Source organism: Carcharhinus amblyrhynchos, chromosome 4, assembly GCF_965287045.1.
Source record: "Carcharhinus amblyrhynchos chromosome 4, sCarAmb.v2.hapA, whole genome shotgun sequence".
In the NCBI taxonomy this organism is placed as follows: Eukaryota; Metazoa; Chordata; class Chondrichthyes; order Carcharhiniformes; family Carcharhinidae; genus Carcharhinus; species Carcharhinus amblyrhynchos.
In genome coordinates, this window is record NC_137327.1 from 85,981,809 (window position 1) to 86,006,188 (window position 24,380).

General features: G+C 40.3%; 1 protein-coding gene across 1 annotated transcript in view; it reads left to right on the forward strand.

The window, feature by feature from the left end:
* Window positions 1-973: 973 nt before the first annotated feature.
* Window positions 974-24,380, forward strand: part of msna (moesin a) — a 71,197-nt gene continuing 47,790 nt past the window's right edge. Inside the window, exon 1 of the mRNA XM_080187450.1 lies at window positions 974-1,246. Coding sequence (XP_080043576.1) covers window positions 1,235-1,246 — 12 coding nt within the window. The 5' untranslated portion in view covers window positions 974-1,234. The remainder of the gene's footprint in view (window positions 1,247-24,380) is intronic.

Genomic DNA, 24,380 nt, shown 5'->3' on the forward strand with positions numbered 1-24,380 from the left:
TTTTCAATATTTTTATATCTGGTCAAAAGAAATGTTTACTTCCCGATAATATGTTTCCGGGGTTGCACACAGCAATGTCCTCAAGATTGATTTTCAATTCCTGGAGACTCGAGGCCAATTCCTTAAAGTTGACAACTCCACGGATGAGGGAGGCATTGGAGGAGGGTGGTGTGGTTTGATGGCAGATGAACAATATGTAATGAAACAAAAACATTAACAATATCAGCTAATTTGGGAACCAGGAAGGGAAGTTGGGTAGGACTATGATCCAGAGAGCAGGCAGAAAGTCTCATGGACAAGGTGAGCTCACAGAGGGCATAAGGTAGGATAGCCAGCAAAATAAATTTTAACCAAATTTTAAGTTACATGTTAAGTCATCACTATGCCAACACTAACATGGCTGTTCCTCAAATTTTGTTTGTAAATCTAACTGTGTTAGAACGGTTATAGAACAGAAGGTGACCATTCAGCTCGCCAAGTTTGTGCCCACTGAAGTATTAGAATCAGATTGAAAGTATTTGTGAGGGTCCACAGAAAGTGAAGGCCATTTGTTGTATTTACTTTGATTCATCCAGTTTATGGCTGAACATTTTCATGTACTCCACTGACTGCTAACGCCCAACTGAAAGGAATATTAAGTTCCTTTTCCAATTCATTAGGAAAAAAAGGACCATTGATACTTTGAAGAAATCCCAGCCCGCTCCTCAACAAATGCCTCCCAGTTTTCCATTAACGTGTTAATTGATACAAGATCAACTATATTTTATTCATCTTAAGATGAGAGTTTGTTAAAGTCAAATATAAAGTAAGAAAACGTTTCACGCATGAGTTAAATATGTTTTGTTCACTTTCGAAAAAAGCTATAAACCAGAAGTCCATTTATTACAACATTGCGAAGCGGGGTCTATTTCCTCATCAGTTAAAATGTGAACGTCTTCCTGGGTGTGGTGTCAGATTCAGACATTGAAGTTCCGTTAGCAGGAAGTTGGGCTTCTGGTTCAGTGCTGAGCGCAAGTGGAGACGATTAGCAGCGTGCTGAGAATATTAGTTCAAGGCTCCTTTTCACTATCTGGCCGCTCTGAAAAGCGCGTTTGTTGTACTGATTTTTTTTTCATTCTGAAGCCGATGGGCAGGAGAAGCGTCTGGTTCTAAAAGAGAAGCCGGCAATTCGGGGAGAGGGGAAATAACTGGTTATTTCACCATCGTTACAGTTAAAAGTAGAGGAGAAAACAAAATGCCGAAAACGGTAAGCAGGCATTCAACCTCAGTGTGCATAAAGGCGGTGTAATCCTGCATGATTCAATCCTGTGTGATTGAAGTTTTGAAAATGGCATTTATAACCGGGGGTTGGGAGTATATTTACTTTTGTTTCTTCAACTGAGCTTTGGTTTTATTGCAGTTCTTTTTCTTTCGTCGCCGCCGCCGCCGCCTCTTGGCACCCGCCCTCTGTGTAACTATATTGAAACTTCAGTTTCCGTCTCAGTTCCTCCTGACTGGGGTTGGTGGTGTCCAGCACACCGACTATGAGGATGGGTTTCAGTTGGCTGTTTGCCCAGCCCTTGACTGTTCGAAAGGTGGATTTGAGTCGGCTGTGTGGTGCCCATCACACTGACCCCCGCCGTTCCCCGCCCCCCCAAATAAAGCTGGTTTGAGTCGGCTGTGTGGTGTCTAGCACACTGACTGCCAGCCCCTAACTGAGCCACTCTGCCTTTTAGTGTACTCGGTCAATGGCTGGGCTCTTTGCCACTCTCGGCAGCACTGAACTGTCTTGTTACTTTGTAACTTCGCTCAAACTCCTCACCAAGTTTTTTTTGGGAAAACAAAAACTGACCCGATTGGTAACGGTTGTTCATTTGTATCAGGGCAAGCTCGCTTGAATTGCTTTAATCAAGGCGGGGCACATTTTTTTGCCCATGTTGCCTGCTATCTGGTCCTACGTTAATTATATTAAAAATAAACCTCCTTAATTACTTGATATTTGGATGTTTTCCAGTTTCTAATGGAACTAAAGTGACTCAAAGCTTCCTGCAATGCGTCATGTATGGGATTCTTTCCTCAAAGTAATCTAGTGGGCAATAGAAGAACCTTATTTGGCAGTTTAGTAGCTGCTCTGAGCTGGAAGGGCCGCAGCTTGAGGACAATGGCCTTTTTTTTGAGTTTTAAACTCTGCTTAATCATTCACCCGTCTGCTCGCCTCCCCACCCTCGGCAAGCTGGTTTAGGCAAGTCCCCCTTCGAAGCTGCAATTTTTCCCGGAACACCCACTTTATTTTCATCAAGAGTCAAAACCGACAACGTGTTTGTCAACTTCTGAATTACCTACTAAATAAGGGCAAGGACGAATTTGAAGTCGTGCAAGTTTATAATCAGACCTCCCTTTTCAATTTGTAGGTGCATCTAATCACCATGATTTCATTGCTAGGGAAAAAAAGTAAACGGCAATTCTCGTGGATATTCATGGATAACTCGAATTGAAAGGCAGTAATTTAAATTTCAAACCTTTTAGATGTAGTTTAGTTTTCTGGTAGTGGCAAGGGAATAAGAGTTTTTCCATAGTTGGAAGTTGGCATTCAATTTCTACTGTAGTTGTCTGCATTTGAAATCTTCTGTTTTTGTTTCAGTGACTATCTTGAGTGGCAAAGTTGCTGTGCGCTGATTCCTTTTAAGAGCTGGCCATTGTGAGCCTCTTTCAATCTGATATTTATTATCTCTGGCACTGCCCTGTGCCTTCTGACATCATTGATTGCTACTGTCACCCCTACATTGTATTTATGTCCCTTTTTTTTAATTAATAGGTCTCATTTTGTTTGACAGGAAATGTGTTCTTGCTCACAGTGGGTGTAGTTACATAGATAATGTCTAGTGCCTCACCCAAGAGATCATTCTCGTGTATGCCTTGGTGTTGAGCGTAAATATGCATTTCCAATGGTTAAAATTAGCTGATGTAGGTTTGAAACTGGCTCAGTACCAAGTCAGTGCATTTTTTTGAATGAGCCTCCGGAGGAACCTCACTACAAAAGACTTGTGAAAATGTTGACTCACGAATAGTCATCACATTGTGATTTTAATTGAAGTTCACTTGGGGATGGCTGACATTCTTGCAAAATTATTTTGTCAAGTCTGGGATGATTTATGTGAACAGTCCTGTACTTGGAGCTTGAAGACTTCAGTAACACAATTGGATTCCCTTTTTATGCAAGCCCCTGTAAACTACCACCCATCTCCAATCTGACCTTCCTCTTGTATCCATAGTCAGAGCTTCCATGTTGGCCTTTATTTGGTCACCAAAGCTGGTCTTAAAGCAACAAATGACCTTGAACTGACAAAGTAAACCATCTCTTCTCTGTCAGCAGCCTCTAATGTGGTTGGTCACATCCTGTTCCTCCAGTTGAGTGGGATCGCCTGTTAACCTTTTTTATCTAAATTGTAGTCAGAATATCATTTTCAGTGGCTTCTTTCTGCATCTGCACCATTAACTTTGCTGTCCCTCAGGATCTATCCTTGGACCCCTTGCAAGTTCTCATCTGCCTGCTGCTCCTTGGTGACATCATCCAAAAATGCAGTCATGCTGATGTCACCCAGCTCTGCTTCATCATTCTTGACTCCTCCATTGTTGCTAAATTATCAGGATGCTTGCCTTGTCTCCAATACTGGCTAAACAAAAGTTTCCTCCAACTAAACTTTGGTAGGACTGAGGCCATTGTTATTTAACTATTGATTCACCCCACTCCATAGTGCCTCTACATAACATTGTCATATTTGACCCTGAGGTGAACTCCCCCAAACCAAGGCTGCTGATGTCCCCTATTGACATCACCTGACTTGACCCATGTCTCATCCCCTTTCTAAATTCTCAGGCATGCTTATTCCTCTTGAATATTCAATGTACTCTTGATCAGCTGTAAACCTGAAATTATCACTGTGCTATGTGTCCTTGCCCATGTCAAGCCATGATCCCCAATGTCAGACCTCATTCTTCTTTCAAATCCTTCCAAGGCCTTACTCCTATCTCTGGAATCTGCTTTTACCCCACAATCCTCCAATACTAGCACTCATTTAATTCTGGCCTCTTGAACACCCCCTATTTTCATTGCTCCACCGTTGATTGTCACACCTTCAGCTGCCTAGGCCCTAAACAGTTGAATTCCCTCCCTATAATTTCTCCATTTTCTACCTCATTCTTTTTTAAGATGTTCATTAAAACTAAATTTTTTGGCTAATTGCCTTATGACGCGTTGTTAGAATTTGCTGTGTAACACTCCTGTGAAGTGCGTATTTATTAAATGCACTATATAAATACCAGTTGTTGTATGATAATGGCTGAATAGATAATTTATTCATGAGGTAGAGGAAAGAATATTCAAATTGAGTTCTTGGGTCTTGTTTGAATATGAATATTGGAGCAGATTGTATCCATTTACTCCCTTCACTCCCACCAGCCTCTTTTTATATAGAAGAGAACTTATGGAACTTTCAGTATTAGTAACCTTGTAGCTGTACCACCCATCTGGGACAAAACATTTTCAAAGTCTTATTTTCTCTGCCAAACTGCATTTTCTTTTCCAAATTTCAGATGAGAGATGTACAAACAAACATGCCCCTCCATCCCAACAGCTTGTTCGGTGGGCTCTATATTTAGCATATAAAAGTTTTTACATCTGACACACCCAAATGTAAAAACTGTTACTATTTTTAAGAGGATTTGGATGTAATCTATTTTAAACTGCTGAGCATTCCATTTTGAGTTTCCTCTTCCATGATGGTTCATGAAAATTCTGGCTGCGTTATTAGGCTGCTTTTCCAGATGTGCTAGTTGCTGCCACTCATGTTTGAGCCTTAACACCTGAGGGGCCCAATCTTAACCCTTGAGCAAAATGGATTTGGATGATGATGGCAGGCTCTTTTTAATCATGGGAGTAAATTTTTAATGCCAAGTTGGTCTGATGTGTACATCTGTGCATTTCCTAGGACAGGCTTCCAGTTCGTGGTTGGTGAAAATGCTGCCATCATTACTTTCACTGGCTCTGAGATGCTGAGTTAATTTACTACTCGTGTCATTGTTGACCAAAATTCTTGAGCTCAACAAAGACTAAGTGTCAAATCTGAGTTTCATGATTCGGTTACATGCTGTCTTTACCACTTGCGTTAGTTATTGGGGAAAGTTATCAGTAAGTCATGAATATTTAACTGGCAACAATGTCATTACATGCATGATGTGCTGCTTTACCAAGATAGGTGTTTTGTATCATGTAATACACACTTTGTAGCACACAAGTTGAACTGTACAAAATGAACAAAAGTGTTTGAAATTGTTTAATTGGTTCCTCAACAAACTTTACAGATTTTGAAATGTCTGTTTATCACTTTGCTTTTTAATGCTTTGCATCTGTTTAGTACTTCAATACAATTATATTGCTGGCAGTAGAGGATATGTTTTCCACGTTCTACAAAAGTAACGTTAAAATTGCTTGCAGGTATCCAGAGTAGCTTCCTTCACTCTAGCTTCTTGCTTTTCAGTGTCAAATGAGCGATTTGCTTTCCTGTGAAAGCAATTTTGACAAATTATCCTTATCAACCTGCCAGTGCTGATCATTTGCATCACCTTTCCTTAGTGGTTTTTTTAAAATCATGTACCTTGCTTGGCCGCTAATAGGAAACGGTTTGCAAAATACAACTTTCTATTTCCCTTCTCCTATTTGACCAAGTATCTACAAAAGCCCACTTCCATGCCACACTGCTGTCTCCAACTTATTCCACTTGGATATCAACTGAACTTAACTCTTTGCATTTCAGGTCTGTCATTGATTTACAGATGTCTTCTAAAACATTCAGAATTCCTCAAACCGTCCTTGTCACTGCATCCTAAGATGCACTTACATTTGCATATTTGATCTCTCTTCAGCAGCTGTCTCAAAGCTGTCCTCTTCTAGTTTCATTTCCACCTTTTGTCTCATTCAGTGCTTGAACAAAAGCTTTTTGCCTTCCTCCCAAATGTGAAGGGTTGCAAGCTTTACCAATTAATGGTTGCTGGCACCCTCAGACCTTTCCCTCCTCCTTCTCTTCAATCCTGTTCCTCCAAATCTTACCCTTTCCTGCATAATCAGTGATAATTTTTGCTCTGAAAGATCTGTCGTCTGGTAAAGGCCTCCACTTCATCTTACCTTTATTGAGTTGCGCAGCATGACACTGAGCTCCCCTTCCATCTCCACAGCCATTTCTCTGGTCAGGAATTTTACTCCTTGTCTAGTGGTTACCTTGTCCACCACCAGTATTCTCTCTTCTTCCTCCATCTAGACCCTTTATTGAGCATTGCTGATGTGGTGGTACTACGTTGTTCACTCCAATCTGTCTTCCTCTGAACTCGTAGCATTCTGTCTCAGTCCAACTCTTAACACTCAACAAACTTGCTGACCATACTGGGGCCATCGTTCTCATTAACCTCTTAAATAGAGGTTGAATGCCAATTCTAATGTAATAAAAGCAAAATCTGGTATTCGGCCAATTCTTTTTTGCTTCCTCCTCCCTGCCCATGTATCATGACCCCATTATTAAAATTCCCACTCTTATCCAGGGCTGTCAATAACTATCATGCCTGGAGATCTTCCATTCGCATTTCCCAAACATGAACAGTACGTTTCTACTGTCTCAAAATCCAATAACTGGACTGCCCTCCTGCTGTCTTGGCTGTTCTTGCCTCACTGATCTTAATTCTTCCTATCCTGACTCTTTTTATATTCCTCCTTGTCCAGTCTCTTTTTACCTTCATCCATGACTTGTCCTACTTTACTTTGACGGCCTGAGCTGTCTTCTCTTCACCTTGGATGTCCAATCTCCCAGCCTCTCTTTGTCCATTTCAGGACCAGAAGACTGTTGACATGTTCCCGGTTTCAACCTTGCTCTTGTTTCACCCACCCTCAAACAGGAAGCGTGGTTGAAAGGGCCTTCTATGGCTGATCTATTGTATACACCTCTCTGACCTTGCCCTCCCTCACTGTCCATAATAAGATGGAGCTTGGTCTCACCTTGCACCCCACCATCCTCCTATATTCAATGGATTATCATATGCCATGTCAAACACAGCTTCACCTACATTCCTCTTTAGCATTCTGAAGGGACCGTTGCCCACAAACACCCTTGTCCCTATCGAACTACACACTATCCTGACATGAAACTCGTCACTGCTTCTTCACTATCGATGCATAAACATCCTTGAACTCTAACCTTATCAGCATTTCTATAAAGATACAGTGCAAGGATGCATTGGTTCAATAAGTCAACTTGCCACCAGCTTCTCTAGGACAATTAGGAATGGGGCAAAAAAAGTTGCCCTACACAATGCCCACAGCCCGTGAAAGAATTGAAGGAATTTCTCTTTCCCCCAAAACTCCCCTTTTTATTTCTCAATACCTTTCCATGCAAGAATAGGAAATGCAGTGACTATCCTTTTACCTCTTCCCTTCATGTGTAAGGTCCCAAACACTCTCATGAATTGCAATTGCTTAAGTAAACCATGCTTGTTGCTCACAATGTGATCTCGTTATAATAGTTCAGAAACATTGTTTGAGTTCCGTGGCTTCACCTTTCCTTCCTCCAACCCTGGCGTCAGTTTTGTTGAATGTCTATTTGTTCGTAAGTATTGTAACTGCCTCTGGTCTTAAGTCAACATCTATGCTTGTTATCAAGAGCAGGAATGCTGACCACCATTCCTATCATGGGTTGGGGAGCTCTGTTTATCAGCCAGACTATTAGATGGGCTGACAACTGAATCTGTACAGAGCAGCAATCATCCATCTAAGAGTCGGTGTTTCATGTGATTTAATGGAATGCAAGTCTAGCTGTATTTACCTCTTGTGTGCAAGGGGCTAATTTCTATGTTGCTCACTTTATAGCAAGACTAGGTTGGAAGCTAATGCCTTTAGCTGTCAAAGATCTGAAATTTGAGAATCCTGAATGATGTAGGTTTAAAAAGTGCTGCAAGAACAAATGTATGCTGTCGAAGGTTACAAATTACTACAGTATACAGTACTACACCTTTCAGTTACTGAGGGTAGTTTTGGTTAACAGCACTGGTACAGCTTTTTCTAGGCAGTGGGTACTGGATTGGAGTCTATCACAGTGAAAAACCTTTTCCTCAACTGCTTTCTAATCAACAATGCCAGTTTAAAAAAACTCCTCCAGATGCCAGAAACCTGAAATAAAAACACATGTTGCAGGTCTAGCAACTGTGGTGCAACTGACTGCATTAATGTTTCAGATCCCAAACCTTTTCAACTGAACTGAGGAAAATAAAGAAATGCAGTAAGACCCTAGTGACTTGAAGGGAAACTTGTGGATGGCATTGTCTACCCTCATCTTTTTAGATGGTCGGGGTTATGGATTTGAAAGAAGTCTTGTTGAGTTAGTCTTAAGAGGTTTACAACATGGAAACAGGCCCTTCAGCCCAACTTGTCCATGCTGCCCTTTCTGTTTTAAACCCCAAAGCTAGTCTCAATTGCTAACATCATGCAGTACATGGTACAACACAGCTACCACTGTACATCTGTGGTGGAGATGGGGGATTGAATGTTTATTTTGGTGGATGAGGTGCTAATCAAGCATGCAGCTTTGTCCTTGATGGTATCAAGCTTCTTGGTATTGCACCTGCACCCATTGCGACAAGTGGAATATATTTTGTCTTGCTGCTGCCTTTTGTGCTTCATAGATGCTTTGGGTGGTCAGGAAGTGAGCTACTTCAGAGTTCTTGGCCACATGGGTCCCCAGTGCTATGGAGAGGAACTGATGGTAAATATTTCATTCCCTTGGGTTAATCCTTTTTAAAAGGTCCTTGTTTCAGATTTTATACACATTGCTATTACTAGTTCTTGACTTTTTATCAGGCATTTTTGTTTGTCTGCATGGGCTTAAAAGATGAAGTCAATTAACTGCATTACTTGGTATGAAGCTTCCAAAACTGAAAGTCATTAACTTTTAGCCTGTTGACTGGTATTTTGGTTGAAATGATCACTGAGCTGGACATGGCACCACGTGCAGGCATACTGTTATAAACTTTCAAGTTGAATGCTGGGGTACTGACTCCAATTGCAAGTTGCTGGGTGGCACCCTAAAGCAAACTCATATTTGCTGAGGCTTGTAGCAGGAGAAATGAGTTGAGGGTGGGGGGGTGCGTGGAATATAGTTTACTGGGTATTCATAAGGATTTTGGCAACTTACAATTAGGGCCCTCACCAATGTGGGGCTCCACAAACTGATGCTTGCAGGAATCAGCAATCCTTGTGCTCCACTGAATCAAAACAAAACGATTTTCCTTTGCACTCTACGAGTTGAGTAGATAATTGAAAATTGTGATTTTTATTTCCTCATGCCAAGCAAAACCGCACATCTGGTGTTACGAATACTAATTATAACATCCCATCATCTTACCTGGTGAGATAAAGTAATGTTACACATCATAGATTAAACATGCTGACCAGCTATCTTGAAAGCTTGCACTCAGCATTAATAGCAAACAATAAAACCTTTTTTCACTGAGGTTGGCTTTGTTGGATCAAACAAGCTGCTTTTTCTTTTGAATGCCATGTTTGCTGGAAACCAGCACTTTAATTGCATTTCATCATAAATCTGTAGGGGTTGCAAAGACTGACAGGTTTGTTGGCATGCTAGTACTTAGTCTTGGTACTAAGAGTGGACAGAGCTTGGCCAACTGATGCTACTCAGCTTTCTGCAATGTGTTCTTGACGTGCTAAAATTCAAAGGCAAAAGGGCTGCAACAATATAAGGAATGCAAAAGAGTGAAGTTTTAATCCAAGTCATTTGTAACCTGTTCACTCTAGGCATTTTTTCATTATCTGAAAGGAGTATCTAATTGTGTGAAATTTTTAATTGAGCTTGTGAACAACTGATCATGCTACATATCGCCTCCATTCAGTGTCCTTCCCATTGCGCATAATACTTCAGATCAAACTACATCTTGCCTTCATTAATTGTTACTCTGCCCTGTCCTATAATACAAATGTACTTCACATAAGAGAACAATGTTACATTTGCCCAGGTACTGACCACCCATACCTGCCTTGCTGCTTTTAAGGTGTGAAGCTCTGGCAGATCAGCAAATTGTCTAGAATAATGCCCCAACGTCACAGTTGCACCATTTTTTTACTGAATGATCCAAATTTCTGGGAGAGTTCTTGTTGTTTTCTCTCCTCAGCAATTTTTATATAAAACTTTGGATTTGATGTGTACTCCCACGATGACCATATGGAACAGAAGGAACTAGAGTGGGGGCTTGTGGCATCTTTCATTCTGTACAGATTTGGAATGTTTAAACAATTCATTTATTTTTGAGGTTTGGTCATTATGCAGAATAATGGCAGTTATTTAACACACAATCCCAAAAACACCCCAATTGACCTGCGTTTTTGGTTATGTAATGTTGTGAAGGAAACAAGCCATCCCCCTGTGGGTTTCTAATACTGATGTGGGTATGCCAGCGTTGGACTGGCGTAAACACAGTAAAAAGTCTGACAACACCAGGTTTTAGTCCAACCGATTTATTTGATAATAGACTAACCCCAAAAGCTTGTGAGTCTATTATCAAATAAATCGGTTGGACTAAAACCTGGTGTTGTCAGACTTTTTACGGTTTCTAATACCGCAGAATATTTAACTTGCATCTGAATAGATGGATAGTCTGATTTGATACGTTTAAACTTTAACTTTTTACCTGAGTGCTGTATTCCTTCAGTACCACATTGACGTTTCAATCCTGATTTTATGCTCAAGCCTTGGAATGGAACTTGAACCCATTGTTTCCTGACTCCAGTCTTGGTCCTAAATCATTGCCTAAAAGTATAATAGAGGTGGATTCAACCATGGCTTTCCACATAGAATTGGATGATTATCTGAGAAACTTTGCCAGGTGGACAGGGGGTGGTAGTGGTGGCTGTGAGGAAATGGTAGGCGATTGCTCTTTCAGAGATGGCTGCTTCCTGTGCTGTAACTATTCTATAATTCTGTGGGAGCTACCAGTGAGACAAGTTTGCACTAGTGACCTTCAAAGATGGAGAAATGTAAACAATAAATCTTTGTAGTTCTAAACTTGTCACTTATTGTGAAGATCCTTTAATTATCAGAAGCAAATTTGGCTTAGACCTGTCATATGGAGAAAACTTGATAGACTGAATTACATTGATTTCTCCCTCTTGTAAACTTGATAAACTGAATAATAAAATTATTTCTTGTAATCATATGATATTGTCTTTCTGATCAACCATCCATTATGACTTGTCCTCTTAACAACAATAGCCTTCAGCTATTTTAACTAGGTGGGTTTATCTGGAAATGGCCATATTGTTTATGTATTGAGGGTAAGGCAGAAATTTGCAAACAGCACAATTTTTCTAACTTGGTTGCAAAATGTGTTGCTTATAACATAAGCAACTAGTGCTGATGGATCTTGATTTTATGAAATGTTTTGTCACTTCACCTCATCCATCAAGCCACTTTAAACACCAAGGCTCATTTTGTAGGGCACCACTAAAGTTAAAGAATAGAAGGTAATCTAAGTTTTAAAACTACAAACTGGGGGAGGAAAAGAATTCTGCAATTAAGTCTGGGTGGGCAATAGGAGTTTTGGGGGGGGGGGGGGGCGGCAGTGGTGGTGGTGAGAGGGAGTGAATTAATTCATTACACTACACTGCTATCTTGTTTGAACTAATGTTATTGGTGAAAGATGATTCAGTTAGGTGGAGGAGGCAATAGATGAAGGATTCTAAATTTGTACATTGTAATTGGTTACTGAACTACATCTAATCGCAGTGCAGAATTTAACCAGTGGTGTAATAAGATTTTGGTCTAAAAATGAGAATTTCAAGCAATTGCTCTAGTTAGCGCAAGTAACATATTAACTTTATGATGGGGCAATGCTAATTAAATTAGGTTGGGGAGGGGGTGGAGGTGGTGGTGTCTTAGCTGACTATGTCACAAGCTTTTGGAAGTTCTTAAAAAAAATAACATTTTGGTTATTAGAGGAACAATATCCCAGTAAGAGAAACTGTCAACAACAGGGATCCTTTGTAACAATACTAAGCTGATTATTTGTCATAATGAGTGAGGCCTAGAGTGAATTGTAAATTAACATTTTGTTGGAGGCATGTTGTTTACTAGTTGAACAAAATAATTGATAAAATCATGGACATCTCAAATACAATTCACTATTGCTTTGAAGCTTCAGTGCAGAAGCAAAGTGCATTATATGAAATGAAACATGTTTTTAAAAACAAACTTGGTTTGGAGCAGATGCTTGGTGTAGATCTGCTTCAGGAGTGATGTAATCTTTTGAAACCGAAAATGCAGCAATTGCTGCAGAATGTTTAGTGATGTGAAGCTGACCTTTGTGCCTCCTCTAAAGGAGACAAGACCTTGTCTGAGTGTTTACAGCAATGGTGGAATAAAGCTGCAAAATAACATTAAGAAGTGCTGTGCAAATGTGAAAATTCTCAGATATTTAATACAGCTTGATTTTAAACCCCTGTCAGTGACATTAGATGAGCTGGAGACACTTTAATGTTTAGTCCATTTTTCTGAGACCAATTTATGATGAATTTAATGATTAGTAAATTGCACAGAACGTTACTTCCTTTGGTGTCCTTCATCGTGGTTCTTTAAGAGCCGCAGATTGTTACCAAAACAAACTGAATGGATTAATCTTTTACTAATGTAGAATTTGTAGCCAACTGATACTCAAATTAGCTGTCTGCGACCTCTGTTTCATCTGAAACACAGCTGAATTATTGACTTTATCCTCATCATAATAAAGGCCACCTCTAAATATTCAGCGTTTACATCTGCCAAAATCCATCAAGCACAACTTATCATTCTGAAACACTTGACCACATCCCATCTTCCACCCTACATGAACTTGGTTTGTACCAAATTTAGGCTGCCCATACATATTCTATCCCATTTGCTACCATCAAACCACTGATGTTTCACCACTTCTGTTCAATTTAATGTATTTGAAGTTTTTGTGCTAATATTGTTCTTATTTTCTATGCAACAAGAGCAGGCCATTTGGTGCTTTGCCATTAATTATAATCATGGCTGATTACCCAAGTCAATAACCAATCTTGCTCCTTTTTCACCCCCCCCCCCCCCCCCCTTACCCTTTAATCTCAGACTCAAGAGTAGATACAATTCATAAACATTTGATCTCCTGAGATGGAAGCAAAGTACTGCAGATGCTGGAATCAAAACTAAAAACAGAAAATGCTGGAAAATCTCAGCAGACCTGGCACCATCTGTGGAAAGAAGATAGGGCTCCATGAGCCATCCAGATTTTAAATGTTTAACTCCTATGTTCTCTCTCAGAAGCTGACAGACCTGAGATTTTCCACTGTTTTGGCTTCTGACTTTGTGGTAGAGAATTCTTTCCACAAGCTCACCACTGAGTGAAGGCATTTCTCCCCACTTGAGCCTTAAATAGTTTACCCAGTGCCCTTAGATTCTCCCCTGGTTCTGGACTCTACAGCAAAGGAGGTGGCTATTTAGCCCATTGTGTCTACATTGGCTCTCCAAATGATGGCATTACTTAATATCATTCCCCTGTCTTTTTCCTCATGCCTTTGCACAGTCTTTCTAGTTAAATAATCATTAATTGGTGCTGCCTCTACCACCCTTCCAGGTACTGCATTCCAGACCCACACCACTCACTGTGAAGTTTTTTTTCCCCCCATTACATTTCGCTTTTTTTAGATTGAAAATCACTTTAAATGTGCCCTCTTGGTCCTTTTTATGATTGAAAACATTTGTGTCAAATTGCCTTCAACTGTACAAACCCCTCCAATGTATCCTCATAACTGCTCCTGGAATCATTCTTGTAAACCTCTTCTGCATCCTCTATAATGCATCATGCCTCTCATTTGTAGTATACCAATATTCCAGAGGTCTAATTAGTGTCTTGTATAAGTTCAGCATAACCACCTTACTTTAGTAATCTTTGTCCCTATTAAAGCCTAAAATACTTCTGTTCTATTAACTACTCTCCACCTGTCCTGCCACCTTTTGAAGATTTATGTACGTGTACACCCAGGTCCTCCGCGGCCTGATGCAGTTAGAGTGCAAGGGTGAAATCCTTCATGGGTCAGGAGCAATCATGGATACCTTCACCTCCCATGTTAGAAGCTATTAAGACCAGAATATACAACTTTTTTAGAGGGAGCTCTAGATGAGCCAGCCACCTCGAACTGCTGTGGGAGTAACTTTACCTCCTGCACACTCTGGAAAGGAAACTGGAGTGTGCATGAAATGCTGGCATCCAGCACTCCACATCCTGTTACTCAATGGGAAAGAATCCAAGTGTAAATCTCAGATTTGCTAAGACATGAAAATGGTATTAGGAAATATTAATCTTCAAACAAGCTGGCTGTAAGATCTGCGTATGGGGGGGACCTGCAGTAATAGCTCTAGTTTTGTACTTTTAGCCATGAAGTTAGTGCTAATCTGAAAACTGTAGAGATTAGAATCTACGGTGTAGAAAGCCATTCATCCCATTGAGTCTGCACTGACCACAATCTCACCTGGGCTCCTTCCCTACAACTCCATGCATTTACCCAAGCTAGTTCCCCTGACAAAAGGGCAATCTACCTAACCTGCACATCTTTGAGACTATGGGAGAAAACTGGAGCACCCAGAATAAACCCACATAAACAAACTCCACACTGACCCAAGCCAGGAATCAAACCCAACCCATTGTTGAAGTAGCAGTGCTTGTCACTGCTGAATCTTGTCCACCAAAATGGAGGTGATTTTAGTCTAATACGAACGTTTTTCATTTTGTCATTATTTGAAGGTTAAGGATGTTTCTTGAGGGGTACAGTGTCCTATTCCAGTTACAAGTTATCAGAGTAAACATATGATTTCCTTGGTGGTACAGAACAAGGGTTTGTGTTGTAAATGCTGAAGATGATTGTGGTGCTTAGAAAAAAAAATGGCCATTTCATTTCATGTTGAATCCATTCTGGAAAAGTGCAAATCCTGGCCTCCAGGCAGGGCTGTCATGTTTTCTTCCCTGTTGCTAATAGAAAAAGTGACTGCCCTTTTCAATTATCCTGTCCCAAAATAATTTTGATTAGTAGCATGCACATTGTCCTTGCTCTCTTCCTCTCCTGTTCAGCCTCTGTTTTGTAACTGTTAATTCTTCCTTGGAAGCAGTTTGTGCGTACATCCTGAACATTTGCTCCTTCCTATCGCATTGCTCGCCTACTTTTGCTGTACAGAACTAGATGACTCAGCACAACTCAAACTATGGGGTCAGCAGAAGTTTATTGCATGTTTAAGATGAGGTCAATGCAGCATTTGCTACTGAGAGATTAGATGTTGGTCCTTTTGCACTTCAAACACAATGGGGAATGTTTCTTTTACAGAAGGGGGTGGGTGGGTAAGGTGCAAACTAGCAAAATGCAGCAGTTCTGTTAAAATTGCATTCCATCCACAAAGTGGGCAAAGTCAGCCAATCTGATAGTTATTTTCATAAATTCTGTTGTGTGGTATACTCACAGCATCACAGTTAAATTTGCGTGAAAATTGAAAAGGTTGTTTTGGTGGTGTTAGGAATAATATGCTGCTGTCATTTTCATGGCCAGGTGAACTAAGAAGCAAGTAACTAAATATACTCAAATCTGGACTGTGCTGTGAGCATTTTGTGCTCTTGAATAGTAGAAATAGTGGCTGCAGATCTCTTTTTTTTGGCAGGAACTATTCAGAGAATGAATTATGATTACTGCCTAATTATTGTTACACAACATGCAAAATTTATCAAGCACACAATCAAAAATCCAGAGCCAGAAGAGTTAAATTTAAAAGTAAATAAAGGATCTGACTTCTCTTAAAATTGTAGATAAGTTTACTCCCCTTATACTTATCTGGGGAGGAGAGAGAGAGAGGCAAGAGAGTATCTGCATTAGCTTGAATGAGTTTTCTAACCAAGGTAGTAGCATGTACAGTGTGACTTTTTGCTGTTTTGTCTCAATATCTACTTGTTGCAACAAATTTCTCTCTTTCACATGTGATCATACATTTGCTCCCTACCCTTCCTCTTCCCAGTTATGTCAGCAACGCAAGGGAGCTGCAGTTAACCCCAATTGTGTTACTGGTATCCACATTCTTATAGCTTGCAGCAAAAGTAACAATTTAAATAAACAATACAAGGTGAAACAAATTAATAACTAAGTGATTGCATCACTGGAAATTCTGAGCATAAATGTGCAGACAAAGGTCATCTGGCCCATCATAAAACAATCCAGTCAGTCCCATTTTCCCTGCTCTATTTCCATAATCCTGTAACAGCCTATCCAATTTCCACTCTCCTCGTCAGTGAGTTCCGTTATTACCACTCACTGTGTAAAACAAAACTACTTCCTTGTTGCATCCATCTCTTGTTCAAAATCTTTTACAATTAACCAGTGGTTGCAGCTTTTCTTTGTTCAACTTAACTATAATCTTGTATCCTCCTTTCAAATCTCCTTTTGATCCAAGGAGAACAACCTGTGCTTCTCTAACATAACCTCTTGTAGCTAAAATTCTCAATCCCTGGAACCATACTGGTATATTTTCTCTGCATCCCCTCAGTGTGGTGACCACGACTGGATACAATACACCAGTTGTGGTCTAACTAGAGCTTCATAAAGGTTCAACGTATCTTCCCAGCTTTTGCACTCTGCCTCTATTTATGAAGCTGATGTTCCCATGTGCTTTAACTTGTCTTAATGTTCTGTTTTAAAAGAGGAAATTATTTACACACCCTCCTAGGTCCCTCCCTTCCTTGCACACTCCATTGAACTGTATCTTTTTTTTTAGTCTATAGTTATCTATCCCATTCAGCCATAATGCATCACCTTGTACTTCTCTAGTGAATTCCTTCTGCCAGACCACTTATGCTGTGCAGTTGCTGTCATCCATGTGCTTGCTTGGGTTTGTAGCATCAGCAAATTTGGAAATTTTAATCTATATTCCAAATCACTTGTATGCCTCAATGTTCTTTGCATGCAGGAACAGACTGCTTCAGTAGCTGAGGAGTCACAATTGGTGCTGAACATTGCAATCATCAGTGAGTGTTCACACTTCAGCTTTGCTGGGACTCCGTGTCCCACTTTGTCAAAGTCTGCTTTGATGGCATGGGCAGTCACTCTCAGCTGACCACGCCCCATGAAAACAATTATGGTCTTTTCCACCCACTCCTGTCATTTTCCCTCTAACCTTCTGTTCAGCCAAATATGCTGCTGGATGATTCGAGCTCTTTTTACAGATCTGTGGCTCAAGAACTTGACTATTGCTTAAGACCTTGCCCAATGCTGATCACCGGCTAGGCAACTTAACTAGGAATGCCCTTGTGCCTTTTCTTTACTGATGTTTGCCATTCTCCCATTCTGACTCCTCCATTGTATCTAAGGAAGATTATGGCTAGTCCTTCTGCTGTCCACTCACTTTTCTATTAGCAACCTTGGGGCCTAACAGCCATCCAAAGCAGAGTACTTGCCCACTCTTAGCAGAGTCACCCTTTGCATTATTTTCCACCATGGCTTTGCCTATCCCTATTTAAGTAACCTACAAACTTTTATCTGAACATTTTCAACTTCTGGCCTTTTGCATGTGCCTGATTTTAATTGCTCTGCCATTGCCAATCCTGCCTTCAGCTACTGAGACAAACTCTAGAATTGCTTCCTTGAACCTCCGATGCCTGTCTACCTCTTGCATTTTTTTTAAAAAAAGAATCTCTAAAACCCACCTTGGTTGCCTTACCGAGTATCTCTGACTTGGTGCCAATATTTTGACACCCCTTCAGAAGCTCGGAACGTTAATACACAAGTTTCTTCAGATCAGAGTTGAAACTAGTTGACCAGGAATGGTTGTAACTTGAATTTTGGCAAAAATGTTTTTCTGTGAGGCCTGCAGAGCTCACTGAATCATTCAGTTTAATGACATGCCAGTGGAAATTTTCAGTGTGCTTCCTAGTCAGTTTGAGGAAATCAGCTGCTGTGAAAAAAGTATACTGAAAGTCATCAGGTCTGAATTCTGCAAATGTGACAAACATTGTCAATTGGTTTCTACTTTTAGAATTCCTTCTGCCAAAATTAAAATGGCTGCCTGGCTGTTCGAGTGGCCGAATTCCCATTGAGTTCAAAGAATAGTAGCATCTATAATTCAAATAGTTCGGACCAAAGCAGAAGTGGGTTTGTTGTTGCTTGTATCTTTCACCTATAATACTGCAATTTGCATAAACTTGTCACTAAAGTAACAGAGCTGGGTTTAAAGGACCAGGGCCTGTGTCTTGGCGCGATGCAATTTAAGTATGGGCAGACTAAAATACTGTTTAAATTATCCAACTGCTTTGCTGCAAAACTGAAATTATGGAAATTATAATATTTAACTCTCTCCCCTTCATCCCCATTGTGTGAACTCTTACACAGTGACAAGCCTTAACTCACATCTATTGCAGCACAACATTTTTGGAACTCTGTAACCAACTGCAAAGCTGTATGATCTTTCTCCTTTTGGCTCTCTGCTCTATGAATTTTTGCATTAGGTAGTGCCATCTACAGAACTGGAACAGAGTCAATGTACTGAGGGCTAGCCTATAACTCAGTAGAATACAGTACTTTATTGAAAGCAGGGAACAAGATTCTATTTAACCACTGAAGCCATGTATCCTAGGTTTCTAAATCATCACAAATGTTCTCACAAGAGATTCAATTGTTAGCGCTGCATATGTTGTAATGGATTTGCCATCTGGCTGAGGCAGCTGTTCTGCCAACCAGTAGCACATGTTTTGCAGCTTCCCTTGCTTACTGAGCTTCCCTTTTAGAAGTAGATTTTTTCCCACTAATATCCTTTTTTAAGATGTATAATTGACCATTTTACTGATGATTGTCCTTCATTTTGCATGCTGAGCTGAAGCTAGAATATTCATTTCCTTGTTTCTGTATGACAGCCAGAGGTTTAGGCCTCTTCAAGTAACAATAAAAATGAAGGGGATTTATGTCCTGACAGATCAGGATAGTAATATTGCTAAGAAAGTTAGCCACAATCTGCAGAGCAATAATCATGAACTGTTACTTTTCAGTGGGCTGTTGAAGGATATCCAGCGTAGAAAGTATGCATGAGACTATATTCCCTCCCTTGGAGCTGATGGCATTTGTAAACATAAGTAACTCTGGAGTTGTTCTATGTCTTTCCAGAGGTTTGTTACGTCCTACCTGTGGCCTTTCGGCCTAGCAAGCCATTCAAATCGAGGACAGTTGGGGATAGACATGTCCATGAATGAAATTTTTAAAAAACTTTGGAATCATGCCCTTCGTGGAGAAGAGAGCATTGGCATTTTGAGTGTTTACTAGGTTTGGTGTTTTTTTATATATGTGTTCACCAAAAATCCTTGCCTTCATCTAGTTCCCACACAAACTCCTCTTGAGCTATTTTGTAAACAAATGTTTGTGCAACAGTCAAGTCTCTCAAACAGCAAGGTAATCTAATCTGTTTTTGGTGTTTTGGGGAATAAATCCTTGCCAACACAACTGGAGAAATTCCCTGCTTTTGCTAGGGAATTCAAAAACCCTAGTTTTTCTGTCTGGTTGTGTGCTGGCTGGGAGAACTGTCCAACTTGATCACAATGTCTAGCTAATTCTGTAGTGCTGTAGATTTATGGTACCTCAAATGCATATGCAAGTGTTTTCAAGTGAAGAGTTCTGGACATCACTGCCCTCTAGCTGTTCCTCAGAGTCACTCTGACATTTCTATCACCATCCACTGAAATGAAAACATGAGGTTTAAAGTCAACTTTTTTTGACAAAGCTGTGTTTTTGTCAGTCTAAGTTTGTGGCTGAACTATTACTGTTGGGCTAGGCTGAACTTGTTTCTTATGGCATTGTTCGCATTTCAGATCTCTGAATTCTCTAACTCTGCCCTCCCTTATTAATTACATGAATCACTTCCAATGGTCAAAATTATTTTGGGATTTCCCATGTCACAAATAGCGTAAGTGCTCCACCCAAAGTTGCATTTTTAAATGTGGTGCTACTGTTCTGCTTTCCCAGACACTTGTTGGTCAGGTGGCCTAGTGACCTTGTTGGATATCTATTCAGATTTTTTTCAAACTAGGTCTGTCTCTTTACAGGATGTGACTCAGACATTGATCTGATCTAAAGATTTCAAGAGGAGTACGCTCATTGTAGTTACAGAATATGCACTTTTTTGTGTGTGGAGGGGAGAGCAAAGAGAAGTCTCATTGTTAAAACAAGTAACTTAATTTCCAGCAGTGCTGTTTAAGATTTCTTTTGCTAATGCATATATTTAAATGCTAGCAACTCAAGCCTTTGTAGTATAAGCATGTTAAATCGTTAATGTCATGGAGATCTGATCAGCAGCTTAATGTGAGTCAATGAAATGTGGTTGGTGTCTTTACCCACAAGACCATGGTAGGAACTTCCTGTTTTTAATGGTCAGTACTATACATTGCCCCAAAGGAATCTATAACCAGCTTCAAAAGGTGTAGCAGAATAATTTCACTTTCATACAAAAAATGTATTAAATTTCAATTGATATGAAACAAAGGATTTGGAACTAATGTCTCAGTTTGATGAGAAATTATGCAAATTAGCAAGAAAATGGTAGGTGGTTTGGCAGGGACATGATCAGAAACAAAATAAAAATCAATCCTGAATAAGAGGACCTGAGATTCTCTCATGACCTCCAAACCATTAAAATGGTGAACAAAACCAAAATAGTAACCCAAATCTTAGAGGCCTATTTGTCTAAAAACATTAACTGTTTGTCTCAGCAGATGCTATCCAACCTACTGAATATTTTCAGTTTTGCTCTTGGCAAATGTAGTATCATGATCAGAGTCCAACTTCTAGGTTTTATTGCCAAAACACAAGGATGGTGCTTTGAACATAAGAATAGGAGTAGGCCTTTGAGGCCATCAAAACTACTCTGCCATTCACTACAACCATGGTTCATTGGACACTTGACACCCTTTTACACCCACTTTCCTCAATCCTTTACATCACTGTTGTATCAATCTCTGCTTCAAACTTAGTGACTGAGCTTCTACAGCCCTCAAGTAGAGAATTCCATAAATTCTCAACCCTTTCCCCCTCATCTGTTCTTGAATGGCACCCCTGTGGTCCTGGTTCTAGATTTCCCTACCAAGGGAAACATCTACCCTGTTTATTCCTAATTATTTTTAGGTCTCAAAGAAGTCACACCTCTTTGAACCTCAAGAATACAGACCCAGTTTGCCAATCACTCTGAAGACAGGCCTGCCATTCCTCAGTCTGATTTTTTTTTTGTTGCATTCCCTTTATGGCAATAATATCCTTTTTTTTTGAGGTAAGAGAACAAAACTGCAAAGTATACCAGGTATGGTCTAACCAAGCTTCAGTACTCATGCAGCAAGGAACCCAGGGGCTGTTCTCTTGGAGAGAGTCCTCAGCCCCTGATAGGGATAACCACTAGTCAACATGCCAGTTCTGGCACAATTTTTTTGTGCTCTTTTCACAACCCCCTGCAAGATTTTTCCAAAAGCATGATGGAAAGCCAAATCCAATTTTTAATAAATTCATTAACATTTCAAAAATCGAGTGCGCCTTTCTTCCACTCGGCTATAAAGCCTGACAGCTTGTTTTTGAGCTGGAGATATTTCTGTTGGTCCTCCATCTTGATGAACCTGCTGTTTCAACTGAGCGCTCTCTCTGGCCAGTTGGGGAAAACCAAAGACAAGTGGTGGTGGGAAAATCCCTACCCTTTTCAAGAAGAAATTTGAGTTAGAAGATTGTAGAACTTGGCTATTTTCTGATAATGGGGTATCCAAGAGATAATCTAGTACCAGTATGTAACACTAAAGCCACTTTTGATTTGATTTTTGTCATGTGCATTAACATCGTGAAAAATGTTGTTTCTTGTGCAGTGTATGTTACAATCATAGCTAGGGTGCAGAGAAAGATCAACTTAGTGCGAGGCAAGTCCATTCAAAAGTCTGACAGCAGCAGGAAAGAAGCTGTTCTTGAGTTGGTTGGTACATGACCTCAGACTTTTGTATTTTCCCAAAGGAAGAAGGTGGAAGAAAATGTCCAGGGTGCATAGGGTCCTTTATGCTGGCCGCTTTGAGGCAACAGGAAGTGTAGACAGTCAACGAAAGGGAGATTGGTTTGTGAGATGGATTGGGTTACATTTGCGATCTTTTATCGTTCCTTGCAGTCTTGGGCAGAGCAGGAGCCATACCAAGCTGTGTTGCAACCAGTAATAATTGCAACCGTAAGGCAAGGTGACATAAATTTGATAGTGATGGAAGAAAAGGAAGTGTATAATAAAGCACTGTAGGTAGTAAGACACTTTGAGGTTAAGAAGATGTATGGAATCCTTTCCTTAGTAGCCAAAACGCAATACAAGAGCAAGAAAGTTACACGAACTATATAAAACACATTAGGCCACAACTTGTGTGTGCAGTTCTGGTCACCTCATTACAGAAGGAATGCAATTGTGCTTGAAAGGATACACAGGAGATTTCATAAAATCCCTAAGGAGGCTATTTGACCCATCAGATCTATACCAACACTTGCCCCATTAATTCCCCTAACCTATGCATCTTGGGGCAGTTGAGGATGGCCAACCCACCTAACTTGCGCATCCTTGGACTGTGGGAGGAAACCCACACAGACATTGGCAGAAAATATGCAAACTCCACACATGGAGCAGCACAGTGGCAGTGGTTAGCACTGCTACCTCACCAGTGCCAGGGACCTGGATTCAATTCCTGGCGTGGGCCAATGTGCAAACTCCATATGGACATGCTTCCAATGTCTGTATGGGTGTTTGGCTTCTACCCACAATCCGAAAGCTGTGCTGGTTAGATGCGTTGGCTATGCTAAATTCTCCCTCAGTGCTGGAGTGTGGCAACGAGGAGATTTTCACAGCAACTTCATTGCAGTGTTAACAACAAAACAGTTTCCTGTTCCAATCAGTGATGGTCCCTTTTTAAGGGCATCACAGCAGAGTAAGAAGCATCTGGCTTGGGTGACCAATCAGGACTGGATAGAAAGTCACCCCAGAGGAGGAGTTCCCTTGAGCAGAGGCATTCCAAAATTCACTGCAGTTATGCTGTTGCTCTTGTAGATCCTTGTAAGGAAATCATTTGTTCACTAATGACATCTCTGAACATACATCATTACAGCTGCAGATTAAAATTGATGCACTACCTTCCATCTTGCCTTTTATGCTCATCCACATTAAAAGAAATATTCAACTTTAGTGCTGTTGCTTGGCATTTTCAGTTGCCAGTGAGCAGAATTTTGTCAGACCAGTTGTTCTCATTACCAGTTAGAAACAAACACTCTTCACTGTGGGTGGATGGCAAGAAGTAGAACATCAGTAGAATACAGTACTTGGATTTTTGGGAAACTAGAAAGTGTGAATCATTGTATTTATCACAGGATGTTGTCGCAAGTCACTTCCCCTTCTAATGGTTGGGGCACTCATACATTTAAAAGCCATTAATTATGGGATGGAATGCTGCACTTCAATTAAGTGCCACTTAATGAAGGAATATTTTCCATTTCCAGGATGTAAAACCTATGGTAGTTTGTTGTTTTGCTAGCTTCTTGTGCAGTTGATAGTCAAAAATCTATTCAAGGTCCTCCATTAGTTCTGTTGAATTTAACTGTTCTCCACCATCTCCACAGAATCCCTACAGTGCAGAATAGGCCATTTGGCCCATCAAGTCTGGTCCACCATCCCAATCTCCAAAACCCTGAGCATTTACCATAGCTAATTCACTTAACTTACACACCTTTTGGGTGCACATCTTTCCCTGTTTACCTAATCATTACAAAATGAATGCTTTTCATACACTCGCTCTTCACCTAGCTTTGGTTTGAATAATCTTGCCATTCATGACAGAATAGGACAATGTTTGTTCTATGTAGCCATGACAGTTTCCTGCATTTGTGCTATAGGCCATAACGGGGTTTGTATCCAGTAGAATCCTGCTGTTGGATTGGATTTGTAGGCATGAATAGTGTGTTTAATCAAAGCCAAAATGGGGTATGGCTTTAATTGAATATAATCCTCACAAAAATTGCAAGCCCTTTCATGTGACTTTAATTTGAGACTTGAGCTGGTCTGCAAGCTTGTGTTCTTTTCTGGGAATACAAGACCAAGCTTCCTACGTTTTGAGATTTTCATTGCTTCAAGCACAATTTTGCTTTCTGAAGGAAATGTGCAGAAAAGGCATATTCTGTTCAGTTCAATCTATTAATCAAGCACAACATCAGGGTCAAAGAATAGCTAAGTTTGTTGCAAATATATAATGAAAAATGTTAAGAACAAGGTGGCATA